The sequence below is a fragment of the Boleophthalmus pectinirostris genome, unplaced genomic scaffold, assembly GCF_026225935.1.
Source record: "Boleophthalmus pectinirostris isolate CB_2022bp ecotype Guang Dong unplaced genomic scaffold, ASM2622593v1 HiC_scaffold_4, whole genome shotgun sequence".
Lineage (NCBI taxonomy): Eukaryota > Metazoa > Chordata > Actinopteri > Gobiiformes > Gobiidae > Boleophthalmus > Boleophthalmus pectinirostris.
In genome coordinates this window covers 39,874,629-39,885,989 of record NW_026571353.1, presented here as the reverse complement: position 1 = coordinate 39,885,989, position 11,361 = coordinate 39,874,629, and the positions used below count along the sequence as shown (strand labels likewise).

At 45.8% G+C, this 11,361-nt stretch overlaps 1 protein-coding gene across 1 annotated transcript in view; it reads right to left on the bottom strand.

Annotated features, from left to right (window-relative positions):
- antxr2a (ANTXR cell adhesion molecule 2a) overlaps positions 1 to 8,470 on the bottom strand; it is a 238,778-nt gene extending 230,308 nt beyond the window's left edge. The window contains exon 1 of the mRNA XM_055161292.1: positions 7,979 to 8,470. Within this exon, the coding sequence (XP_055017267.1) occupies positions 7,979 to 8,151 (173 nt within the window). The 5' untranslated portion in view covers positions 8,152 to 8,470. The remainder of the gene's footprint in view (positions 1 to 7,978) is intronic.
- Positions 8,471 to 11,361: the final 2,891 nt, after the last annotated feature.

The window sequence follows — 11,361 nt, the reverse complement described above, 5'->3', positions numbered from 1 at the left end:
CAGGACCATCAAGCCCAGAGCTTTTGTAATGAAACAGCAGTGAAAGCTGTTTGAAGAGCACATGACCTCAGATCTGGACACACTCACGTCGTCTTTATGGAATTTTAAATCTAAATCTTACATACGGTTCCTTAGGGATATTTTAGGCCCGTTTACAACAGAATCTCTTCATTCAAAACACAGTTTCTGTCATTTTGGTTCATGGAGACAATAACGAGCACTGGACGACTCAGTGAGTGAGGATTTTATTATATCGTCACATTTCTGAAGCTCTGAGAGAGACAGACCTCTGGGAATATCTGGAGCCACAGTGACACAGCAGAAACAAACTGTTTCCACTAGAGCCACTTGTGTCTTTTGGCAAGACACTTGACCCACATTGGCTGGTGTGAATGTGCTCAGTGTGAGGGGCTTTTGTTTATCATCAATGAGCTGCAGAGCTCAATGCAGCAGACACGCTTCTGTACGGGGCCGGACTCGGGGCCGGACTCGGGGCCGGACTCGGCCGGACTCGGGGCCGGACTCGGGGCCGGACTCGGGGCCGGACTCGGGGCCGGACTCGGGGCCGGACTCGGGGCCGGACTCGGGGCCGGACTCGGGGCCTCGGGGCCGGACTCGGGTGTGAGGGCGGGTCATGTGGAAGTGGGTCAGTGTGTTTGAGCTCATAGTCAGGGCACGTGTCCAGAACAAGTTTAACAACCCAACGCTCCAACAACTGCTCAGCCTTCTCAGACACACAGACTTTTACACACTTTGTCAACATCCACCTCACATTTAAACTGTTTTATTACAGATTATTTACACAAATACACTGTGAGAAACTTGTGCCACTGACACAAAGCAGGAGAAACCTACAAAAGCAAGTTTTAAATCAACAGTTTGATTAAGAAGCCTGAGCTGCAACAAACACACAGGGAGGCACGATACGATACTGGGATCAGATATCGGTTCAGTCGATATCCCGGTGGGTCGTGTAAATCCATGTAATAAGTTCAATGGTCGTGTTTGTCCCAGAAAGTCTCATAATGTTTGAAGTTTTGCTTGATACAAAGTTGTTGTGTGTTTTCTTCTGCTCCGTCGCTCGTCTGGATCAGTCTGGACTCGTTTTAGTTTTGTTTAAAGGAAGTAGATGTTGTTTTCACGAGGAAGAAGAGGAGGAGAAGAGAAGAGAGGAGGAGAAGGAGGAAGAGAGAGGAGGAGCCGGAAGAGGAGGGGGAGGGACGAGGCAGAGAGAGAAGGAAGAAGAGGAGGAGGAAAGAAGGAAGAAGCGAAGGGGAGGGAAGAGGACGAGAGAGGAGGAAAAGGAGGAGAAAGAAGAAGTAAAGGAGGAAGAGAGGAGAGAGATGGGAGGAGGAGGAACAGGAGGAGAAAGAAGAGGAATAGAAAGGAGGAAAAGGAGGAGAGAGAAGGAAAAGGAAGAGGAGAAGGAAGAGGAGGAGAGAGGAGGAGAAGGAGGAGGGAGAGGAAGAAGAGGAGGAAGAGGAATAGAGAGGAGGAACAGGAGGGAGAGAGAAGGAAAAGGAAGAGGAGAAGGAAGAGGAGGGAGAGGAGGAACAGGAGGAGAAAGAAGAAGTAAAGGAGGAAGAGAGAGAGAGATGGGCGGAGGAAGAAGCGGAGAAGAGAGGAGGAAAAGGAGGAGGGAGAGGAAGAGAGAGGAGGAACAGGAGGAGAAAGAAGAGGAGAAGGAAGAGGAATAGAAAGGAGGAAAAGGAGGAAGAGAGGAGGAAGAAGAGAAGGAGGAGAGGAGGAAAGAGGAGAAGTAGGAGGGAGGGGAAGAAGAGGAGGAAGAGGAATAGAGAGGAGGACAAGGAGGAGAGAGAAGGAAAAGAAGGAGAGAGGAGGAAGAAGAGGAGAAAGAAGAAGAAGACTAGGAAGAGGAATAGAGGAGGAAAAGGAGGAGAAAGAAGGAGGAGGAGAAAGGAGGAAAAGGAGGACGGAAGAGAATGAGGAGAGAGGAGGAAGAAGAGAAGGAGGAGGGAGAGGAAGCAGAGGAGGAAGGACAATAGAGAGGAGGAAAAGGAGGAGAAAGAAGGAGGAGGAGAAAGGAGGAAAAGGAGGACGGAAGAGCATGAGGAGAGAGGAGGAAGAAGAGAAGGAGGAGAGGAGAGGAGGAAAGAGGAGAAGTAGGAGGGAGAGGAAGCAGAGGAGGAAGGGGAATAGAGAGGAGGAAAAGGAGGAGAGAGAAGGAAAAGGAAGAGGAGAAGGAAGAGGAGGAGAGAGGAGGAAAAGGAGGAGGGAGAGGAAGAAGAGGAGGAAGAGGAATAGAGAGGAGGAACAGGAGGAGAGAGAAGGAAAAGGAAGAGGAGGAGGAACAGGAGGAGAGAGAAGGAAGAGCAAGAGGAGGAGAGGAGAGAGACAGGAGGAGAAGGAAGCAGAGGAGAAGGAAGAGGAATAGAAAGGAGGAAAAGGAGGAGAGAGGAGGAAGAAGAGAAAAAGGAGAGGAGAGGAGGAAAGAGGAGAAGGAGCAGGGAGGGGAAGAAGAGGAGGAAGAGGAATAGAGAGGAGGAAAAGGAGGAGAGAGAAGGAAAAGGAAGAGGAGAAGGAAGAGGAGGAGAGAGGAGGAAAAGGAGGAGAAAGAAGAAGTAAAGGAGGAAGAGAGGAGAGAGATGGGCGGAGGAAGAAGCGGAGAAGAGAGGAGGAAAAGGAGGAGAAAGAGGAAGAGAGAGGAGGAACAGGAGGAGAAAGAAGAGGAGAAGGAAGAGGAATAGAAAGGAGGAAAAGGAGGAGAGAGAAGGAAGAAGAGAAGGAGGAGAGGAGAGGAGAAGGAAGAGGAATAGAGAGGAGGACAAGGAGGAGAGAGAAGGAAAAGGAAGAGGAGAAGGAAGAGGAGGAGAGAGGAGGAAAAGGAGGACAGAAGAGCAGGAGGAGAGAGGAGGAAGAAGAGGAGAAAGAAGAAGAAGACTAGGAAGAGGAATAGAGGAGGAAAAGGAGGAGAGAGAAGGAAGAGGAGAAGGAAGAGAAGGAGGAAAAGGAAGAGAGGAGGAAAAGGAGGAAGAAGAGAAGGAGGAGGGAGAGGAAGAAGACGAGGAAACAAGTACAACACATTCAATAGAGAAGTTGAAGAATGTTGAACGTGATATTTTGAATCGGTCACTAAACTAAAACTCAGCAGATCAAACTTCCTTTTGGAATTTTAACAACATAAATGGATCTGCCTCCTCGTGTTTTCGTTCACATCGTCGTATAAACGCTTCAGCTGCAGGGACGAGGCCCGAGCTGAACTTCACCAGACACACAACAGAGACACACAGCACACACGAGACACGTGACAGCACACACACACGACACACACACACACAGACACACACACACACACACACACACACACGCACACACACACACACACACACACAGCACACACACACACACACACACACACACACTGTACTTCCCCATCATCACTCTGTCATAACATTACTTCACATTAGTGACGTCAGGATTATAAAATTTCAGTACCAAAGAACAAAGACTCGATACTCAAAAACGATTCTAATACCACAAAAAAAAACACTCTTTATGTAGAGAATAAAAACTCATGCAGCTCTACACCAGGCGGAGTTCTGCACGAGTCCATTTTTATAGACCCAGCCCTGCCTTAACCTGCAATTTTATCAACGTTAAACCCGCACCCGCCCGGACTAGGGATGAGCATTCGATGAAATTTTCTTAATCGATCGTCGGAAGAATTAACGATCGATTATCGATTAATCATTAACGTTTTTATATTAAAATGATCATCATTATTATTACTATCTGCACTAATCTGCATAAATAAATTCAACTTTACGACATATAAACATAACGACTCTAGATCCACATCAGCTGTTTGACATTATAATGTGTTTAATTCAGTTTTGTTCAAATCTCACAGAAACAAAACTTAAAACCACATCACTAATTTACATAAACTAAGTGAAGATAAAACTCCAGCTCTTGTGTCGCTGATGTGGTTCAACTTGTGTTGGATTAAAAGACATGACTCAGGTGAATACAGGTCAGTGTGACCAGATTTGTGTTTGTCAAAACCAGGACAGCGTACGGGGGGAGGGGGGCGGGGCCTCGTCATCCACATTGAGCGACTCTCACCTGGAAAAACTTTTTCCCACTGGACACAGAAACATATGTGCTGCTTTATCCACTGTGCACATGGACTCACACTTGTCCCAACGCAACGGAAAGTGTGGAATTTCTTCTACAAATCCTGGTTAAATCCACATTTGTGCTTCGGTTCGTTACAGACTGACCCACTGTTTGTGTCTCGCTCCTTCTGATGCAGAGACACATGTACACACCTGTTTGGTCACGACACACACACATACATTCAGTTTGTCCATTAAAATTAACGTAATCCATGAAATTCTTAATGATCAATTATCGATTAATCGACTAATCATGCCCATCCCTAACCCGGACCCGTTAACACTCCACCTGTTCCCTAAACCCGCTCTGGTTAAATAACGGTCCACATCTGTACACATCTGCAGCAGTATTAGTATTTGTGCCTGTATCAGCTGTAAAATGACGTTGCCTGATATCCAGTGTCAGGAGTAACAGATTACATGTACCGGAGTAATCAGAGTACAAATGATGAGTAACTGTATTCAGTTACAGTTACTGTTTCAGTGAGTGGTAATTGGATTACAGTTACTTTGTTGGAATAAATGGATTAAACAGAGGGATTTTACTGTTTTCACATTTTGGGTTAAACCAGGACTAAACCAGGACTAAACCAGGTCTAAACCAGGACTAAAACCAGGTTAAACCACCAGGACTAAACCAGGTCTAAACCAGGACTAAACCAGGACTAAACCAGGACTAAACCAGGACTAAACCAGGACTAAACCAGGACTAAAACCAGGTAAAACCAGGACTAAACCCAGGACTAAACCAGGACTAAACCAGGACTAAACCAGGACTAAACCAAAGACTAAACCAGGACTAAACCAGGACTAAACCAGGACTAAACCAGGTCTAAACCAAGGACTAAACCAGGACTAAACCAGGTCTAAACCAGGACTAAACCAGGACTAAACCAGGACTAAACCAGGACTAAACCAGGTCTAAACCAGGACTAAACCAGACTAAACCAGGACTAAACCAGGACTAAACCCTAAGGACTAAACCAGGACTAAACCAGGACTAAACCAGACTAAACCAGGACTAAACCAGGACTAAACCAGGACTAAACCAGACTAAACCAGGACTAAACCAGGACTAAACCAGGACTAAACCAAGACTAAACCAGACTAAACCAGACTAAACCAGGACTAAAGGACTAAACCAGACTAAACCAGGACTAAACCAGGACTAAACCAGGACTAAACCAGGACTAAACCAGGACTAAACCAGGTCTTAAACCAGGACTAAATCAGGTCTAAATCAAGACTAAACCAGGACTAAACCAGGATAAACTCAAACTAATCCAGATCTAACCAAAGAAAACCAAAGAAAGAACTAAACAATGAAACAGGAAGACAAAAGATCAAACGCTGCCCAATGACGTTTAACAAAGACAAAAATAACTTCAGGCCGATTGTAACTAAGCAGTGACACATAGAGGAAGTGTTGAGACTAAACGAGAACTGAACCAGGACTAAGGATTAACAGGGAAATCCAGGAATAAACAAGGACTAAACTAGGATTAGGTCAAAACAGAAGTGCTACTGTCAGACCACAAACACACGAGGATTTAACAAAAGAAAATATGATTAAACTGCAACTATAACAACTAAACTAAACCAGGACTAAACCAGGACTAAACCAGGACTAAACCAGGACTAAACCAGGACTAAACCAGGTCTAAACCAGGACTAAACCAGGACTAAACCAGGTCTAAACCTGGACTACTAAACCAGGACTAAACCAGACTAAACCAGGACTAAACCAGGACTAAACCAGGTCTAAACCAGGGACTAAACCAGGTCTAAACTAAACCAGGACTAAAAGGACTAAAGGACTAAACAAGCAGACTAAACCAGGACTAAACCAGGTAACTAAACCAGGAGAAAACACAAACTGGACTAAACCAGGACTAAACCAGGAAAACTAAACCAGGACTAAACAGGACTAAACCAGGACTAAACCAGGACTAAACCAGGACTAAACCAGACTAAACCAACCAGGACTAAACCAGGACTAAACCAGACTAAACCAGGACTAAACCAGGACTAAACCAGGTCTAAACCAGGACTGAACCAGGACTAACAGGACTAACCAGGACTAACCAGGACTAAACCCAGGACTAAACCAGGACTAAACCAGGATAAACCAGGACTAACCAGGACTAAACCAGGACTAAACCAGGACTAAACCAGGACTAAACCAGGACTGAACCAGGACTAAACCAGGACTAAACCAGGGACTGAACCAGGACTAACCAGACTAAACCAGGACTCAACCAGGACTGAAACCTAAACCAGGACTGAACCAGGACTAACCAGGACTAAACCAGGACTAAACCAGGGACTAACTAACCAGGACTGAACCAGGACTCAACCAGGATAACCAGGAAAAAAAACCAGGACTCAACCAGGACTGAACCAGACTCAACCAGGACTCAACCAGGACTGACAGGACTCAACCAGGACTAACCAGGACTCAGGACTGAACCAGGACTCAACCAGGACTCAACCAGGACTCAACCAGGACTGAACCAGGACAACCAGACTGAACCAGGACTCAACCAGGACTGAACCAGGACTGAACCAGGACTCAAGCAGGACTCAACCAGGACTCAAACAGCAGGACTCAACCAGGACTGAACCAGGACTCAACCAGGATGAACCAGGACTCAAGCAGGACTCAACCAGGACTCAACAGGACTCAACCAGGACTCAACCAGGACTCAGGACTAAACCAGGACTGAACCAGGAACCAGGACTGAACCAGGACTCAACCAGGACTCAAGCAGGACTCAACCAGGGCTCAACCAGGACTCAACCAGGACTCAACCAGGACTCAACCAGGACTAACCCAGGACTAAACCAGGACTAAACCAGGACTAAACTAGGACTAAACAAGGACTAAACCAGGTCTAAACCACGACTAAACCAGGACTAAAGAAGCTCTAAACCAGGACTAAACCAGGACTAAACAAGAACTAAACCAGGACTAAACTAGGACTAAACAAGCACCAAAACAGGATTAAAAAGGAAAACCGTCACCCAATGACATTTAACAAAGATAAATAACGAAGCAATGACTAAACCAGGACTAAACAAACTCTAAACCAGGACTAAACCAGTACTAAACCAGGTCTAAACCACCAAGAGTAGATCAGATTTAATTCTAGGCCATTATCACTCAAAGAAAAATAAACTACTGTAACTAAGTAAAGACAGACAGAGGAAACTACTGGGGCTGAACCAAGACTCAACCAGGACTAAACAAGCACTAAACCAGCACAAAATCAGGACTAAACAAGCACTAAAGCAGGACTAAACAAGCACTAAAGCAGGACTAAACCAGGTTTAAACCAGCACAAAATCAGGACTAAACCAGGACTAAACCAGGTCTAAACCAGGACTAAACCAGGACTAACCCAGGTCTAAACCAGGTCTAAACCATAACTAACCCAGGACTAAACCAGGACTAAACAAGCACTAAACCAAGACTCAACCAGGAGTAAACAAGCACTAAAGCAGGACTCAACCAGGACTAAACAAGACTCAACCAGGACTAAAACTCAACCAGGACTAACCCAGGTCTAAACCAGCACAAAATCAGGACTAAACAAGCACTAAACCAGGACTCAACCAGGACTAAACAAGCACTAAAGACTCAACCAGGACTAAACAAGCACTAAAGCAGGACTAAACCAGGTCTAAACCAGCACAAAATCAGGACTAAACAAGCACTAAACCAGGACTCAACCAGGACTAAAACTCAACCAGGACTGACCCAGGACCTAAACCCTCCAGCCTGTGTGTCCGGGTCCATGTGCGGTGCTTCGCGGTGTTTCATTTGTTCCGTGACTCACTTGTCCAGGACGAAGTAAAGGTCGTAGGCTCCGTGACAGGACGCGTCCTCGGCGGCGCAGCTCGCGGCCAACAGTCCGAGGAAGAGCGCACCGAGAGCGGCCACAGCCCACCGCGCGTCCCGGCCGCACGTCCCCGTCCCCGCGGCGCGTCTCCGGCTCCACTCCTTCCCCATTTCACCCGCAAATCCGCAACCAAATCCGGGATAAAACCTCACACGAAACCGCAGAAACAACAACAAAAAAACCAAACAAAAACCCTCAAACGTGACTTTATTGTTGTCGTTTTGGAGCGTGGGGATGCGCGACGTGTGTATCCCGTTATAAAAAATCAAACTAATGCAAAATTGAGAAACTTTTTGTTCGTTAAAAAGTTGCAACGGCGGAAATCACAGGTTTACGTAAGGAAGTGTGCAACGATCGAAGTCGGTTTGAGTCACCCCCACATCCTCAGTAAACGCGCACAGATGTGACACAATGCGCATCTGCCGCAAAAAAAAAAAAAAAAAACAACAATGCGAAGAAGTTTGCACGGACCGAGAAGAAAAGTTACGAGGGGCGTTCAACGAAGCTCGGAATTCAAAGCACCCCGCGCGAAACGGAATTATCACAGGGTTAGAATAAATAAACAATATTATAACGCTTAAATAGGAGATTATAAACTTGTATTCAGGAGAAATTTAGAGAGAAATTATATTATAGCGACGTCGATTTTTTTTTTTTATTAGTGATAAGTTTAAAGTGCGTAAAAGTGCAGTGGTCCTTGAACCCATACTGACAAAAGCAGGAAGAATAGCAGAAAACAAAAGAAAATAAACATGGGAAAGCTGGAGTTTGATAAAAAAAAAAAAAATGTTATTCTTGAAAATATCTTGACTCATAAACAGCAGAAGGCCCCGGACTGTGCGTTATTCGGTCTCACGGTAACAAAACATCAGACTCGCTTTGTTTCCAAACACTGGATCGTTCAAATAGGAGGATTTATAATTTATGACTTTGTATTTGACAAAACATCAACACTAAAAGGTCATGATTTTACTATTGTTGTAGCACTAATCGAGACCAAGACCAGAGACTAGGACAAGACTAAAACCTCTGAGGGTCAAAATCGAGACAAGACCGAGATTTTTAATGGCCGAGACCGAGACTGTGGCCCAACGAGAAAAAATCGAGGCCATCTTTGTCATTTTCAACATTTAGATTTTGACTCAGATAAATTTTATTGAACCACAAGGGAAATTATTTGGACACGTAGTGGACGATAATGTGGCCCCAAGAGACAAAAGTTTGGTGACCCCTGGTTTTGATGATTAAAATGTTTGTGTTTCTTATTGATTTTGCACAAGAAGAAGTGGTTCTCGACCGGAAAAAGGTGTCTTGTCCTCTCCGGGTGGGTGGAGAGTCTTTGCCTCAAGTGGAGGAGTTCAAGTATCTCGGGGTCTTGTTCACGAGTGAGGGGAGGACGGAGCGTGAGATTGACAGGTGGATCGGTGCAGCGTCTGCAGTGATGCGGTCGCTGTATCTGATCGTTGTGGTGAAGAGGAGCTGAGCCGAAAGGCGAAGCTCTCGATTTACCGGTCAGTCTTCGTTCCTCCTCTCACCTCTGGTCATGACTCTGGGTAGTGACCGAAAGGAACGAGATCGTGGATACATGCGCTCGAAATGAGTTTCCTCCGCAGGGTGTCTGGGCGTCTCCCTTAGAGACAGGGTGAGGAGCTCAGTCACACGGGAGGAGCTCGGAGTAGAGCCGCTGCTCCTCCACGTCGAGAGGAGCCAGTTGAGGCTCGGGCATCTGTTCCGGATGCCTCCTGGACGTCTCCCTCGGGAGGTGTTCTGGGCATGTCCCACCGGGAGGAGGCCCCGGGGAAGACCCAGGACACGCTGGAGGGACTATGTCTCTGGACTGGCCTGGGAACACCTCAGGAGGAGCTGGAGGACGTGTCTGGGGTGAAGGAAGTCTGGGAGTCCCTGCTTAGACTGATGCCCCCGCGACCCGGCCCCGGATAAGCGGACGAAAATGGATGGATGGATGGAGAAGTGGTTTAACAAAGACTTTTAGTGTCACAGCCAATCGGTTTGAAATATATCGTACTGAATTGAAAGTGCACTGATTGGAGCTGGAATCAAACCTTCAACCTCCTCCGTTACACCTGCGCTGTAAACACCTGTGCTCAAACACACTCACACAGAATCCACAGGTATTGTCTGAGCAGATTCCTTAAACCCTTAAATCTGTTCTCTCCTCCACAGAAATCCCTCTGGACTCGTCTCCGCCGCGGCACAATCAGAAGAAACACTCGGATTTGTCCAAAAGCACAAGGAGAAGCTCGGTGTTGGAGTATTGCGAAAAAGCTTCCCCCGCGGTCATGTTTTCAGCACGAGGACTCGCAGGGAAAGCCCGCGCTGGCTCGTGTGTGTGTGTGTGTGTGTGGAGAAGGTGTGTTTGTGTTTGTTGAAGGTGTGTGTGGAGCTGGCAGGATGTGAGTGAACGTGGAGAGGAGGAGGAAGAGGAGGAAGAGGAGGATCACCCGGAGCAGCGTCAGTCGGAGCAGGTCTGAGCAGGTTCACGATGAGAAATATGAGCCGTTGGTCAATCCTGGAAAACTCACTGCCAAGTAAAAGGATAATATCTTAAAAATGTGTAAGAAATGGAGAGTAAAACATCACATACAGTCTTAATTATTCAAAAGTACACAAGTATTTAAACTCCAAACTCTTGCACTGCTTTATTGATTTCTCTCATTAGGACCTGATGAGGCATAAACAAAGACTTATATTTTTATAATTTTATATTTATGTGTCCATAATGTGACATACAAAACATACATTTTATGTTTTAATCATTTTGATGGAGCACAATAACGTCACAATTTGTGGGGAAGCTGGCCAAAGTGGTCGAAGTAGGAGGCAGATGACACAAAAAAAAAGGTGTCTCACGCAGACAAAATTTATTTTAAAAAACAGACTTCTGGGTTTAACCAACAAAAATACAAATAGACAAAAAAGTAACTCAAAGCAAAACACCAAATATCTGCACAGAAGTCTCCCCCTAATTAGTGACACCTGCTTGCCTTTTATACTCCGCCCAGCAGGAAGTACCTCCCCCAGGTGAGTAACAATTCCAGGTAAAGCAAAGCAAAAGGTGTCTTTCCAAAATCAAAATGGTTAACATAAATTAAGGTGAGTTTAAAATAAGACAAAGGCCCACTTTGTCACACAATTGAATAATGATTTGCAAAATCTATTTATTATTTGCCTGAACAATCCAAAATGTGTGGACATGTCTGTGCACATGTGGACACGTCTTGGGGTTGGTTCTCTTGGAGGAGCTGGAGGAAGTGTCTGGGGTGAGGGAAGTCTGGGAGTCCCTGCTTTCGACTGATGCC